Source organism: Leptomonas pyrrhocoris (genome assembly GCF_001293395.1).
Source record: "Leptomonas pyrrhocoris isolate H10 chromosome Unknown, whole genome shotgun sequence".
Classification (NCBI taxonomy): domain Eukaryota; phylum Euglenozoa; class Kinetoplastea; order Trypanosomatida; family Trypanosomatidae; genus Leptomonas; species Leptomonas pyrrhocoris.
The window spans coordinates 1,101,982-1,116,982 of record NW_015438363.1 but is presented as its reverse complement, the minus strand read 5'-3'; the positions used below and the strand labels follow the sequence as shown (position 1 = coordinate 1,116,982).

Sequence of the window (15,001 nt, the reverse complement as noted above, 5' to 3'; positions counted from 1 at the left end):
AGTTCACAAAGGGAGAACACTGGGAAAAGCTGAAGGAGAGTTTCCTGACAAACGCCAGAAATAAGGAGCTGCCGGCGATAAACGTACTTATCGGGCATTATCTCATGTACGCTGAAAACCTTGAGGCATCGCGCTACATCTTGATGTACATGCTCACCAACTACACCTCACAAGAGTGTGTGGAAACACACAATTGGTACATTGCCAAGTTATGGGACGAAGGCACGATGATCTCTCGCGGCGAGCAGATTGCCGAGTTGGCGTATCCCCTGTTTCCGGCCTCCATGAATGAGCTGAACTCAAAGCTGATCCGGGCGCAACAAAAGACGGGGACCACGATGGCGGGAGGAGGCGAGGACCCCGTTAAGGACTTCTACAAAAAACACGAAGAGGATGTCCTGCACGGTGGAGGCTACATTCCTGTCTACGATGCCCAAGGAACCCAGGTCGGAGTGGGTGACCTTGCCGAGTTGGAAAAGCAGCTCAACACGTTCACAGAACAGATGCATTGCAACCTGCAGAGGATGAACAAACAAATTGAGGACGTCAGAAAACAGCCCACTACCCAATCAACATACGCTCGGAGCTACACGACACGTGGAGGCATGAGGGCCTACAGCGGCCGAGGTCGTGGTTACGGTCGGGGTGGATACCGTGGCGGCTTCAGAGGAGGAAACATGGACGAATGCATGGAAGGCGAGGACGAGCCAAAAACCGTGGCAAAAAACTGAGGCCGGGCTGTCATTTGGACAGCCCAACAAGAAGAAAGACAGAGCAGGATGTACTCAGCGGTGGTGATCTACTAGAAGGGACAACGACCAACCTGGAATTAGATAAACTACTCACGCAGTACATGCCTAGAAAGAGGTACATCAAGTGCACGAGGTTGTTTAGCGTTACAAAGGATCGAGTAAAGGCAGTGGTAAAGCAGGTGCGGGAGACCCGGGAGAACTTCTATTTCCCACTCCACACGAGACACCACTGGCTGGCGGGTATCCTGATGCTGGACAACGACCCCACGCAGTTGCGACTCCGAGTTTTTGACTCCGCTCCGTCGCACGTGGTCCGAAAGGAGGTAAAACTCGCTTACAAAAACATCGACCCTACCATTCAGATTTCGTTCGTGAAGTGCACACGCCAGGAACGGAACAGCAATGACTGTGGCATCTACATGCTGGCGCACATCTTCTCCGACGCCATGAAAGAGCGCATTGTTGATCCCACAACGGCCCCGGCCCGAGTCCGGCCTTTTCTCTACAAGGCTCTGAAGATGAAGCCAGGTAAGAAGGTCTTCTTGGAAAACCTGCGTAAGCTCCTCGGCGAGCGAACGGCACAAAAGACAACGACAACGAGCTGCGTGATGAAAGGAGGCGCCTCAGACTCGGACGAGGATGACATTCTCTTGCGTGATCTGGTGGCGGAAAGGCGGTGCGACGCAACTCGCAGAGCGGAACAGGACGAACGAACCCAGGAGATTCTAGACGAAGCGGAGCAGCACAGGGAAGCGCTGGTCCGAAGGAACATGACAGGCTTCATGGCCTCGGTGGCGCTTCACAGGCGGTGCTTGGGGGTGAAGATCGCACTCTCGGTTGACGCGCTCAGTATGCGAAAGCTACGGATGCATATCGAAACTGATGACCCAAATCAAATTCTGGAAATGCTCCCGACGGCTGTCCACCCGTACCGGGGTGAGGTTGCTGAGGAAGACGCGGCGGCCCGCCCACAGGACGACCCGTACATTCTCCGGAAGACGGAGGACGGGGCACTGCCGCGAACCCTGCGAGGGGTACGTTTCGTACTCGGGATTACAACCAGAATACAAGAGACCACACCGGCCACACAGCGAGGGAACTCCCGACCGAGGTCCTCCCCCAGTACACCGCGCGACGTTGAACCGCGCACAAACACATACTTCGCACTCACGGAAATCGCAGCAGAGGCGCAGTGGGGCTTGTACATGCCAACTGCAGAAACCCCACCAAGTGCAGAGGAAGTACCGGATCGAGCGCGCCTTTTAAACGAAGAGGCACCGGGTTTAAACGGGAGGGGCAGTCGTCCGCGTGGGTACGTCTGCCCCCGTCACTGGCGTGTTTACGCTGGAAAACCCGCGAAGACGTCGCAAGCAGCCTGGGAGAAACTCTCGCCGCACACACGGAGGCAACACCGAATCGCGATCGAAGATCTGGCGAACATGCCACACGACCTTCTGGCACTCGATCTGGCAGCCGCGGCCATCAGAATCATACACAGGATGGCGAAGCTGCGGAAGTGGAAGGCGTCCACAATAGTGAGCAAGTTTGCAACGATGCACGGAGCGCTGATGCACTTGCCCCTCTACACGGACCAGCCACATCCGATCAACCTGAAAGAGTCACCAGAGTGGACGTCGGCTTACGGACGGTGGCACCAGCTGATGAACAGCGACATCCCAAACCCACCACCGTTTATCCTGAAGCACCAGGTGGACGCCGCTGCGTACCAGCTCCTATCAGATCCCGAGGCTCGCCTCTTCCTTATGATGATGTGGAGTTTCGCAGCGAGGCCAGGCGACATCGGGGGGTTGAAGCCGACGGACGTGCACATGCAGACCCCCACTCGCGAATCGTACCCAGTGGGCCTGACGTACAGGAAGGGAAAGGCGACACATTTCCGCGGTCCCTACCCGGTGGCCTCGCACCTCAGCAGGCAAGACGGCGCGCAGCTCGCGCACCTGTTGTCTCAGCGACCCGCGAACAGTCCCCTGTTCAAGGATCCACCGGCGATGAAGAAGAAAGTGCGCGCAGCGCTGAAGTCAGTGGTCCCGGAGCTGGAGTTGGCGTCGTTACGGAAAGGAGCGGTACACCGCCTGGCGAGGGCGAAAGTGGCGGAGGAAGACATCATGCGCCTGACGGGCCACACATCCGTCATCACGTTGAGGCGATACCTCAACTATTCGGAGCAGCCCACCCGGGAGGCCGCAATGGCGCAGGACAGCGCCTCAGCCCTCCTCCGAGACCCAACGCCTTAGGTCACTCACGCCCCTCGTGGCATGAAATGGGTCTGTCGATCAGCGAGCTGCACGACGAGATCCGCCGCATGCAGGGACTCCCCCCGGGACAGATACACGGAGACCCCTCACGCTGGCCACTGCACCTGAAAGACGTGACGCTGGCGGATATTCCAGCCATCAAGGCGATGCCTTCGGCCAAAACTTCAACAGCCGTTGACCTCAACCGAGCACTCGAATACCTCGAAGAAGGTATCTTCAGGTTTTATCACACGGCGAGGACAATCTCGTCGACGAAAATGCAGCAAGACGACCTCCTGATGGCGGTACGGAAGGGGAAATTCGAAAGGTGCCCTGTGGGTTTCGAACAGCCATTGGCGGCAGACACGCATTCGATGGCGGTTTTTTGGGTACCAGAGCACAAGGGCAGGCGCAGGTTAATTACGCAGCCAGCTCTGAACGGACCCGTTAGAAAGGAAACAGTGCCGAAGATCCTGCGGCCGTCGCGTCTAGGCATTCGACAAGACTTGGCGGCGGCACGGTATATGTTTCAGATCGATTTCGACGCATTCTACGAGGCCATTCCGCTTCCCGAGTCGGTTCGGAACTTCTTCGTTTTCCGCGTGCGTTCGCAATTCTTCCGTTGTTGCACTTTGCCCACAGGCGCACGTTGGAGCGTGGCGGTGGGGCAGGCCATCACTTCCAAAATTGTTGACATTGATACCCCCGTCTTCATCCACACCATGATCGACAATATCTTGATAGCGGGAAGGATAGGCCAAGAAGGAGCATTCTGCAGTGCTGTACGAAGGATAGTAGAACGGATCAAAACCGCTCGTTTGAAGACGACCCCGTCGACGGAAGAGGTAGAAGCGTTGTCGGACGCGAGGCTGCTGGACCTGGCGAAAGGCCCCAACACTTTTCTGGGGGAGGAGTACGAGTGGAGAGAGGACCGCCGGGTGGTGAGAAACTCGGTGAAATCAGTGGCAAAGCTCAAGCTGGCGTTGCAAAAGACCGCGTACACAAATCGCCAGTTTGTCAGCATGATCGCGTTGATTATGTACATGCTACACACGACACGCCTCAATCCCGCAGGATCGTACTACCTCATGTCGGTGTACAGGGGTATCTTCGCGCAGGTGGATAGAGGGAGACTGTGGGACGAACCGTTGGCTTTCGTGTCGGAAAAGGCTAAGGAGGCGCTGGCGACCCTGGGAGAGAAGCTGCTCCGCAACGATTGGTGGGACATAGCACCCCGAATCGCCACCCCGATGGATGACAGCGCGTATGACCTGATCGTGTACACGGATGCGTCGCGCATGGGTTGGGGAGCTATTCTGTCGTGGAGAGATGGAACGACTGAGAGCATGCAGCAGCGTTGGTTGTCGGAAGGCCAACCAGTAAATGAAGAGGGCCTACCTGCAAAAGGGCTTGCAACACATTTTGCGGCAAAGCATTCGGCACACAGCGAGCCCAGAGCAGTCGGATGCATATTACGGGAGCTACGAAGAGAAGGTATACCACGTGGAACTCGAAATGCCATCGTCACGGATCACAGCGCCATCGCCTACGCACAGCGTCGGCTGAACGGTTTTGGGGGCATCGGAAGGGGTTATGCCTTGAACAAGCTGTATGAGCAGACTAACCAACTTTTTCACGAAGAAGGTGTGGTCGTTTTGTTCTTCTATATCAACGAAAAGAGTAACCCGGCTGACACCTTCTCGCGGAACTTTGGGGCTGACGTAGAGGAGGGGGTGCTGAGGCGTCTCATAGACGGGCCTAGCCTACCGCAGTTAATCCAAACCGCGGCTTTTGGGTTGGAACGCGCAGAAGTGCGCACTGTGGGGTTCGAGGCTTCCCGGCCATAAAAGGAAAAGAGAAATTGAAATTTCCGGAATGGGCTCGTCCGCCCAAATCGCAAGAGCATCGTGAGATGGTCACGACAGGCAGGAAAGCCCGTTTCTTCTTGCCCCTTCATCCTCCGTCCGTAGCTCCGGGTCTCGATCTCCGCCTGGCGGTTCTCGGCCTTCTTTTTGTGGGACCACCAAGGGTAAAGGGCTTTTTGGGCTTCCTCGGCCCAGTGGGACGCGACCGTTTTGCTTAGAGTGACATCGTTTGAAACTGTCGTTTGGGGAGGCGACGTTAAAAGGGCGAGAATTTTCCTTCGCTCCTCTTTGTATTCCACCTCTGTGTAAACTGCACGATGTGTTTCAAGGATTTTAAGCCTCTTCTCGCATTCCGCCGAGAATGGAATCTGTGCGTCCGAGGGTGAGGACATTTTGTGCAAGTTTTGTGAATGTGAGTGTTGATAGTATACCGTTAAAATATTTCGTGCTCGGTCTTGGACACTCTTACTCACCTAAAACTTGTTAGCTATCATTTTCCGTCAGCGATTCAATGATGAAGGATGGGGAGGAAAATTGTCGAAGCATAACTGCGCAGGGATGCATTAGAGATCACTTACGACTCGGACACGGTGTTAGGCACTTCTGCCAAACCTTTTTCCGTTGAAAATACTTATATATATATATATACATTGTTTCCACGCTTCCGCGAGGGGCTGACGGAGCTCACTGGCTTCACTCCTACGACAAGCTAGTACCAATCGGTGCGCTATTGCTGTTGTTGTTGTTTTAGTGTTTCCTTTGATATGGGGATTACCTTCTCCCACTCCCTCCTTCGCAATTCTTTCGCAGTGAGCTTCACGAATTGCAGCATCGCGTGTCAGCATCGCCGTGGAAATCAAGTTGTACACACGAATAAAATAAAAATGAGAAAAGAATGCGAGAGTCAAAGGGATGAGGCACCGGGAGGAGATGGCTGGCTTTGGAGATTCGTCACTGCCGCCACCACGAAGCAGATTCTCTTTTGATAGCGTTTCCTTTCATGCGCATGCGCACCATTAAAAAGAAACAAAAAAACGAACTTTTTTTTGTAGTTGTTGATTTGCGTAATCTTCATTTCTGTTGCCAGCTTCTACTGTCGAAACAGTCTTTTGTTTCTTTGCTCGTCCACAGTACGTATATGCGTAACGCTTTCGTCAGATCCAACAAGGAAAGGATGGGGAAAAAGCGTTTGGTTGTACGTATGACAATCGTTGAGCAACTATTCTGTCACTTACCATTGATCCTCTTCCATGCGTCTTTTAATCTGTTTATTTACCCAGTTTTTTGTGTGTCTCCGGTAAAGAGTGTCTAGCCTTGTCTGTGCCTGCTATTGTATCTGATTGTGTGAGTTTGTGTGTGTGTTTGTGTGTGTCTTCGTATCCCCCTCCTCCTTCATTTAAAACTATTCTAACTCTTTAAGTCACGGTTAATGTACTTGTTGTTGTTGTTTTTCCTCCGTGTACCTCGTAATAAAAACAACTATTAGTAATAGTGCCACTACCGCTAATAACAGTAATGATGTTAATAATTCAATTATTTTTGAGCGTGTTTGGGTGTGTGTTTGTGTTATGCATTGATTGTTTCTCTTCTGATCGCCCCACCCCACCCCGCCCTCTGCGTATAGGTCCTTGATCTATTTGGGCCTCAAAACAACGAATAAGAAAAAAAGCTAAAGCGCTTATTTTAATAGAGAGAACGAGAGAGTGAGGCCAAGCAACAACAAAACAAAAATGGTGCAACCAAGTCTTCACGCTCGTGAAGGTGCTCTCTTGGTCTCCTCTTTTCCCTTTTCTCTGAAACAATATATTGTACTGAAAGTTCATGATTAACACGCCGGGGTCGCAGATTGACCCTCTTTTTTTTTTTACGATGCCGAAGTTGGAGGCATTTGAATAAGAATACGAATTATAACGATAAGAACGATAATAACTATAATAATGATAATAACGAAAAACACGCGTGCTTGAGCAGCCGAAGAAGCGCACACGCATGAGCTCTTTGGTTTTACCCTCTACGAAAACGCATTTCTTTTCTTTTATAGATATGGGCTTTTTTTTTCCGGTACCTTCTTTTCCTCCTTTACCTCTGAAAAATTGTGTATGCAGCTCACACTTTTTTCTCTCCTCTCTCTCTCTCTGTGCAACGGAGCACCACGATGTGCACCGAACGCACACGTACGTGAACCACAACAACCGCAACAAACACAAAAAGTGGTAAAATCTGCGTTCTTCCATCTCTGTCTTTTTTTCTTCTTCTTTTCAGATGAATGTCGATGTTTGCCTGGCAACGAACGCATCGTGCAAAGGGTTTTACCTCCCCCCCTCCCCCTCATGGCCAAATCTCGGTTTGTGATTCGATAAAAACAACAACAAACGAGATGACCGCTGCCGCATATTCGGGGCGATGCGCGTGTGTTGTGCTAACTGAGCGGCTGTATCGCGCACACAACAGCGCCGCATGCGAGTCAGACGTTTCTCAGCTCGAGCAGGCACTCCACTGAGGCAACGGAACAGCAACGTCGTGCTCATCTAGCACACCCGGAGAAGACAACGTCTTTCTTTTGCTCCTCACCACTTCTTCTCTTCTTCTTTTTTTCTTCTGTCTTTATTTTTTTTATCTCCTCTAATCACGGCATCACAATCGTATCTCTGGAAACGCTATAGTTTTTAACCTTTAGCGCTTCACGGCATTTTCTTCTACCACCTCCCCCTTCTCACAAGCGCTGTACTCGCCCCCCACTATCCTCCCCCCTTCCCCTTCGGAAATCTCTTTAACTCATCACGAACAATCATTAATTTATTTTTTTTTCCCCCCGCAACCCAGACCAGATGTATATGCAATCGATTGGGTCAGTACGTGGCGCAGCCCGTCATGAACGCCGTTCCTCCGCCAAACGCGGTGTACCCTGTGATGCCGCAGCAGTTCGTCTATGCGCCGCAGATGGTCATGGCGCCGTACCCGATGATGTCCTCTGTGCAGGCCGCCGCGCCCATGTATTCCATGGCACCTCCTCGCCAGCAGAAAAACAAGGGCAACGCCGTGCTCTTCGTTGGTCAGCTGAACTACGACGTGACCGAAAAAGACGTGCGCGAGCTGTTCTCCTACTACGGCCACGTCGTGAACGTCGTGTTGCTCAAGGACAGCAAACGCTTTGTAGGCAGCTCTGCCTTTGTGACCTTCCCCACGACCGCCGAGGCCGATCTCGCTATTATGTCTCTGCACGGTCGCTGCTGCATGGACAACCGCGATAAGCCGTTGCAAGTGTCCTACTGCCAGAAAACGGACATCATCTCCGATTTCGGCTACCGCCACGCACTGCAGCTGCACGCGGAGAACCCCGCCAACCCGATCCCCAGCGTTGCGCCGACGCCCTCCGTTGCCTACGCTATCAAGTTCGCGTAGAGAGTGCGTGTGTTTGCTGCCTCTCGTGCAGGATCACACTCCAGCTGTGTCACGGAGAGCCGCAACACAAGACGGCGTTTCTCTCTCTGATGAGCTTTTTCCCTTTTGTGCATTAAGCTTTGTCTTTCCTGCTTTCTTTTCGACTTCTACAGAACTTTTTTTTCTCATGCGTGGATTTTTCTTCTCTGCATTTTTCCCTTAAACGTGTTTGCAGGCGTGTTCGCTTGTGCGCCGCGATCTTGGTGTTGCCTGTGCAGCTGTGTGTTGTAGGTCTGCGTGTGTGTCGGCGCAGCATGTGCACGACAGGAGAGCGGGAGGGAGAAGGGGAGAAACGGATGGGCGTGTTCAGCGGTGCGATACCCATCCTCCCCTCCGTTTCCCTCCATTTCTCTCATCGTGCTGCACAGCCACCACCGCTCCGGCACCGTTAACGAGCTTCCCGCGGGAGTGAGACGGAGAAAGGAAACAAGACGTGACCGCAGACAAGCAGCCATCACGAGCTCTCTCTCTCTCTCTCTCCGCCACATATATGTGCCGGGTTCTGTTCGGTGTTCATCGTCCCCACTCCCTTGTCTCCTCACTTCGCCAGGTGTTCCAGTTTGGGCTTTCGATTTACTTTATCATCATTATTACTATTATCTGGCGTATCGCCTGCCCCAGTGCTTTCCATCCGGTGTCTGCGCCGCTCTGACAAGACGTCGTGCCTCGTGAGCAGAGACGCGTGCAGGCGCGCAGGACACGCATCAACGCACCCCATCGCCTCTCTTCCTCCGCTAATGCGGGGGAGATTGGACTCCGTACCTCCCGCAACGACGCACATTCCACAACGGTGACATCGACACACTCGCCAGCACGCGTGCATATATGCCTGTTGTGTGTGTGTGTGTGTGTGTGTTCAGGTGCGTGCAGCGGTGTGGTGTGTGGGTGTGGAAGCAGAACCCCAAATCATTTTTGATCTTTAAAATCTGTTGACGTTGTATGTCTGTGCCGCCCCGTTTTTCGTCGTGTTTTCGATGTTATCTCCTGTACTATTTTTTTTAGTTTCTTTCACGTTTTTTCCTCTCTCCTTTTTTCCCCGTCATTATTATTATTATTGTTGTTCACATCAGAGGTGTGATCTCTCTCGCCTCTGCCTGTCTAACGCTGTTTGGACACAGAAGTGGAAAAAGAAGTCCCTCAAACGACCGACAATTATGATTTATGTCAGCCGTTAGCAACGGCTTCTCGTTGTGGTTTTCACTGCTTCACCACGACGGGTTTTTTACTTTTCCGTTAATTTCTCGTTAATTTCTCGTTACATTTCCTCCTTTTCTTTCTGTTTCTCTTTTTTGTTTTTTTGATATTCAGTGATTCACCGCATCTACGATGTAATACTGGAGAGATAACCTAGTAAGCAGCAAAAGAAAAGTTTATCATTATAACAACAGAAACGGAGAAGCGGGCTTGTCAACGCCATCGTGTGGCATTGTCAGCGGCTGTATAAATTACCATCGTGAGGAGCTGGGCCGTTTTCCCCGTTCGGTGTAGAAACAATGAAGTTCGCCGGCTGGTGAAAAAATCTGTTACCCGTTACCTAGCGACTGGGGAAATTTCTCTGTGTATTTCAAGAAGAAGAAGAAGCTTTGTTACTCACGCTACTACGTTAAATGCACACTGCCATGTTTTTGTCTGTGTGTGTGTGTGGACGTGTTTGCCTGTGCGTTTCTTTCTTTCTCCCTCCCTCTAGGTCACCCATCCTTTTCACCTACTTTCACTTCCATCTCTCTCACCTCATCAACTTCTTCTGTACCAACGACGCCGTGGCCGCAGTTGTACGCCCTTCTGCCCTTTTTCAACTCTTCCTTCTTTTTCTTGTTTTTCTCTTTCAGCCCACTCTCTTTCTTTTTGCAGATTTCCTCTCCTTCCTTTCATTCTCGTCTTGCGTTGCCGTTTGTCTTCTTCCTGTCTTTGCAGTTATCTTTTTGTGGGTTTTCTTTGTTTTTGCATTGTTGCTGCTGCGTCTGCGCGATTACTAGTGCCCCTCCAACCATTTTGCCCGTCAACAATATCTACTACACGAGGGAAGAAAACAGAACAGAAGCTCGATGTACGTACAGCCGATTGGTCAGTCGATCGGGCACCCTACGGGTCAGTACGTGGCGCAGCCCGTCATGAACGCCGTTCCTCCGCCAAACGCGGTGTACCCTGTGATGCCGCAGCAGTTCGTCTATGCGCCGCAGATGGTCATGGCGCCGTACCCGATGATGTCCTCTGTGCAGGCCGCCGCGCCCATGTATTCCATGGCACCTCCTCGCCAGCAGAAAAACAAGGGCAACGCCGTGCTCTTCGTTGGTCAGCTGAACTACGACGTGACCGAAAAAGACGTGCGCGAGCTGTTCTCCTACTACGGCCACGTCGTGAACGTCGTGTTGCTCAAGGACAGCAAACGCTTTGTAGGCAGCTCTGCCTTTGTGACCTTCCCCACGACCGCCGAGGCCGATCTCGCTATTATGTCTCTGCACGGTCGCTGCTGCATGGACAACCGCGATAAGCCGTTGCAAGTGTCCTACTGCCAGAAAACGGACATCATCTCCGATTTCGGCTACCGCCACGCACTGCAGCTGCACGCGGAGAACCCCGCCAACCCGATCCCCAGCGTTGCGCCGACGCCCTCCGTTGCCTACGCTATCAAGTTCGCGTAGAGAGTGCGTGTGTTTGCTGCCTCTCGTGCAGGATCACACTCCAGCTGTGTCACGGAGAGCCGCAACACAAGACGGCGTTTCTCTCTCTGATGAGCTTTTTCCCTTTTGTGCATTAAGCTTTGTCTTTCCTGCTTTCTTTTCGACTTCTACAGAACTTTTTTTTCTCATGCGTGGATTTTTCTTCTCTGCATTTTTCCCTTAAACGTGTTTGCAGGCGTGTTCGCTTGTGCGCCGCGATCTTGGTGTTGCCTGTGCAGCTGTGTGTTGTAGGTCTGCGTGTGTGTCGGCGCAGCATGTGCACGACAGGAGAGCGGGAGGGAGAAGGGGAGAAACGGATGGGCGTGTTCAGCGGTGCGATACCCATCCTCCCCTCCGTTTCCCTCCATTTCTCTCATCGTGCTGCACAGCCACCACCGCTCCGGCACCGTTAACGAGCTTCCCGCGGGAGTGAGACGGAGAAAGGAAACAAGACGTGACCGCAGACAAGCAGCCATCACGAGCTCTCTCTCTCTCTCTCTCCGCCACATATATGTGCCGGGTTCTGTTCGGTGTTCATCGTCCCCACTCCCTTGTCTCCTCACTTCGCCAGGTGTTCCAGTTTGGGCTTTCGATTTACTTTATCATCATTATTACTATTATCTGGCGTATCGCCTGCCCCAGTGCTTTCCATCCGGTGTCTGCGCCGCTCTGACAAGACGTCGTGCCTCGTGAGCAGAGACGCGTGCAGGCGCGCAGGACACGCATCAACGCACCCCATCGCCTCTCTTCCTCCGCTAATGCGGGGGAGATTGGACTCCGTACCTCCCGCAACGACGCACATTCCACAACGGTGACATCGACACACTCGCCAGCACGCGTGCATATATGCCTGTTGTGTGTGTGTGTGTGTGTGTGTTCAGGTGCGTGCAGCGGTGTGGTGTGTGGGTGTGGAAGCAGGACCCCAAGTCTTGCGGGCTGTCCTTTTGTGGTGCTGTGGTTGTGGGGGTTTTGTTCGCTTACCGAACGTGTCTCCCTCTGCACCTTTTCATTTCACACACAAGAACAGAAACAATATGTATATTACTCCCACCTTTGAAGAACGAGCATCACAGCTTTCGAAGGGAAAATGCAGCGCTGGCGTTTCCCCGCCGTGCGAGTTGCCTCTAAATAAAGAGTTACCGTTAGGTTGTTGCGGTTTTTAGTGTGTTTTCGTTATATATTTTTGTCTTCTTCTGCTTTGCTTTCGGTTTTGTCTTTTCAAAAAAATGGTAGAGGAGGCGCGTGCGCCGTTGTTCAGAGAAGTCGTACACAAATATATATGATACAAACCACGTGAATCGGTGCCTGCTCAGGACTCTATTACCATGGTCCTAAGGACTTAAATTTCGGTACCCATAGAAAAGGATGCTAAAATGTTTTGTTTGTTTGTTTTCACTTCTGCACTAAATACGAAAGCGATGAATAACGAGCGCAACGCGCGTTGCCGACGTTTTATCGGGTGTGGGGTTATTTTTCTTTTCTCTTTTCTTTGTGCGTGTATTCCTCTGTGGTATTCATGCATCTCGCCCGGTTTATTCCTCAATTCTCCTGTGTTCTTGCAGATTATTGGTTTGCCATGAGTTCCGATAATACGTCAAACTCAGTTTCTCGTCTTTATTTGTTTTTTCTTTTTCATTTGCTTATTTGGTTCTGAAATCCACTTTCTGAGTTCTATCTTCTCGTTCGTGGGGGCAGTCATCTGCTTTTGTTCAGGCACGTTTCTCCACTTGTTTCTCCTTTAACATCAATCGGTTTGTGACGGTGGCCGTTGGTACAACCCGGAGCTGCACAGTCCCTTTTGGCCCCCACGAAGCTGCTATGTAGGAGAAAGGAAAAAGAGAAACAAACTCATCGAGGTGGGTGAACTTTTTTTTTGCACACTACGTCGCTGCAAAGGCAGTACCAATGGTTTTTTTTATTTACCCCCTTCTTCTTAACATCGGGGATTGAAACTGCGGAGAGCAGTCATCACTTGACCCAGATTTGCTCTCTCTATTTTAATGATACAATGTGCAAGTGCTTGATATAAACACATATATTGTAGCAGCGGTGCGGTCTTCGCGTTTTCCTCTTTTCTTCCTTTTGCTTCCATTATCCATCCAGCGATATCACACGCTGGCGTGTGTGGATTGGTAGAATAAATAAAATACTTCTGTTTGGGGTTTGTAGAGAGCTGTTCGTCAACTCAGCTCAAGCAGCGCTCACTTATTTTCCTCGTTTACAAGGAAGATGTGCAAAGGGAAAGAAAAAAAAAAGAGGAGGGTTTAGATGTTTCTTTTTGATCTGACTCCTTCAATTGTTTTTTTTTCTTTTTCAAAGCTCATCACCATTGTCCCTTTTCACACCTTTTTTTTTAATGTTTTTTTTTCTTTCTTTTATTTTCTTTTCTCGTGTGCGTGTTGTCCGCTATGACTGCTAACTTCAAAAGAATTAAGGGAAATCTTTCGATTTTCTTCCACCGGGTGTTACCCGGCGACTGGGGACTTGCGAGGTGTTGTGTATGTATCGATGCTTTCTTTTTCAATGCTTTCTTTCCTTTTTCCTTTATCTCATTTTTTTCCCATTTGCTTGGTAGACAAAACTGTTGTCGATGGTGTTGTGTTGTTAACGAATACAAAACCAAGCTAATCTTTTTTTCCTCAAACTGTAGTGCCCTTTCTTCGTCGTCATCTTCTCTCTTTTTTTTTTTGGCTTTTTCTTTTCGTTTCCTCGCGTCGTAGAGTGTTTGCGGACTCTCGATACAGCACCACGTTTACTGAACCTTGATCAGTTGGGGGTATCGCGTAGAACGACAAACTGGCTAGCGGTTATCGCTGCCCGGGAAATGGAGGGGAGTAAGCGACTTACTCTCCTCACCGTACGACGCAAGAGAAGCTGTGGATATGTGCATTGCAGTCTTCACATTCTGTGCTTTTCTATTCTAATGGAGGACGCACGCGATTTGCTTTATCTTTTGCAAAGAATCAGAATGTGCCCTACTCTTCTGCCATTTGCTCCGAAGCCCAGCAGTACTTTCGCAGCAGAAGTTGGAAGGTAAGTGTGTCATTGCAGTTTTAAAAGTTCGGAAGTGCATCATCTCGTTTCGCTTTTCTGTGTTTCTTTTCTTTTTTTTTATCGAAATGCAGGTATTCTTGTTCTCCTTTTCTTTTTCCTTCTTCACACGTTACCGCTCGAATAGAAGAAACCTTTTTTGAACAGGCAAAGGGTGTTAAAAAATCTCGTACGCTGCGGCAGCAGCTTTCCGTTCTTTTTTTTGTTTTTGAGGGCGTTGTTGTCCTTCTCGTGCTTTGTTTTGTTTTTGTTTTCTTGCTTGCTGGCTTGCGCCGTCGTGTCGACTTTGCTGGTCGAACGTGGACACAGCGGTGCTCCGTACATCTTTGTAATGATTCGTGATTTCACATATTATTGCATATTATTCAAGCGAACGAAGACGGCAAAGCTGAAACGGATAGTGTTGATTCGTTCAGCGGATCAGCTGTGTGTTTTGGCAGTGCTCTCTCGGGTTCTGTGGTGATGGTGGTGGTGGATTCTATTCCACCCGCTTTTGGAGGGAGGGAAATCGGAGAGTACGTCTCTTTGTGTATTTCATTCCTGAATGGACCTCTTCTGAGAAGGGAAGGTCGATTGCAATTTGCTTTCCATAACATTGCTCCTGGCTGTCGAGGAGGCAATCGTTGCCGGAAGAGAAAAAAAGAAGAAAAACTCTCAAGTATAAAAATTGTTTTACAGTGAAAAGGCGATAGTAAATTCAATAAAGAGAAAACCTTCAATAAACTTATTTTAAAAACAAAATGCTTTGTTTGAGAAAAGACGCTGTTTTACATACATAGAGATGAAAGCAAGAAGCGAAGGAAAAATGTACGCCTTCGCTTTCACTGCCAATTTCTCCGTGATAAATCGCGTAATGAAATGGCAGGGGTGCGTATCGCGCGTGTCTTTGGAAACCCTCGCATGAAACGCGTTCTTTATTCTTGTATTATTTTGTTGTTGTTGTTGTTTGATTGTTTCCGTGTAGTTCAGTGTTTTCT

At 50.4% G+C, this 15,001-nt stretch overlaps 5 protein-coding genes across 6 annotated transcripts; all 5 read left to right on the top strand.

The window, feature by feature from the left end:
* Positions 1-104: 104 nt before the first annotated feature.
* On the top strand, positions 105-731 carry ABB37_04543 (hypothetical protein; the record flags this gene model as incomplete). The annotated part of the gene is made up of 1 exon (XM_015802245.1): positions 105-731. One exon carries the CDS (start codon positions 105-107, stop codon positions 729-731), a length of 627 nt encoding a protein of 208 aa, XP_015659646.1.
* Positions 732-853: 122 nt separating this feature from the next.
* Positions 854-3,007, top strand: ABB37_04542 (TATE DNA Transposon; the record flags this gene model as incomplete). The annotated part of the gene is made up of 1 exon (XM_015802244.1): positions 854-3,007. One exon carries the CDS (start codon positions 854-856, stop codon positions 3,005-3,007), a length of 2,154 nt encoding a protein of 717 aa, XP_015659645.1.
* Positions 3,008-3,033: 26 nt separating this feature from the next.
* ABB37_04541 (TATE DNA transposon) lies at positions 3,034-4,854 on the top strand (the record flags this gene model as incomplete). Its single annotated transcript, XM_015802243.1, has 1 exon — positions 3,034-4,854. One exon carries the CDS (start codon positions 3,034-3,036, stop codon positions 4,852-4,854), a length of 1,821 nt encoding a protein of 606 aa, XP_015659644.1.
* A 2,122-nt stretch (positions 4,855-6,976) lies between these two features.
* Positions 6,977-8,274, top strand: ABB37_04540 (hypothetical protein; the record flags this gene model as incomplete). Of its 2 annotated transcripts, none has more annotated exons than XM_015802242.1 (1): positions 6,977-8,274. In XM_015802242.1, exon 1 carries the CDS (start codon positions 7,744-7,746, stop codon positions 8,272-8,274), a length of 531 nt encoding a protein of 176 aa, XP_015659643.1. In that variant the 5' UTR covers positions 6,977-7,743. The 2 variants fall into 2 exon arrangements, with proteins under 2 accessions (XP_015659643.1, XP_015659642.1); XM_015802241.1 differs by having other exon boundaries at positions 7,535-8,274.
* A 1,808-nt stretch (positions 8,275-10,082) lies between these two features.
* ABB37_04539 (hypothetical protein) lies at positions 10,083-10,955 on the top strand (the record flags this gene model as incomplete). Its single annotated transcript, XM_015802240.1, has 1 exon — positions 10,083-10,955. Exon 1 carries the CDS (start codon positions 10,359-10,361, stop codon positions 10,953-10,955), a length of 597 nt encoding a protein of 198 aa, XP_015659641.1. The 5' UTR covers positions 10,083-10,358.
* Positions 10,956-15,001: the final 4,046 nt, after the last annotated feature.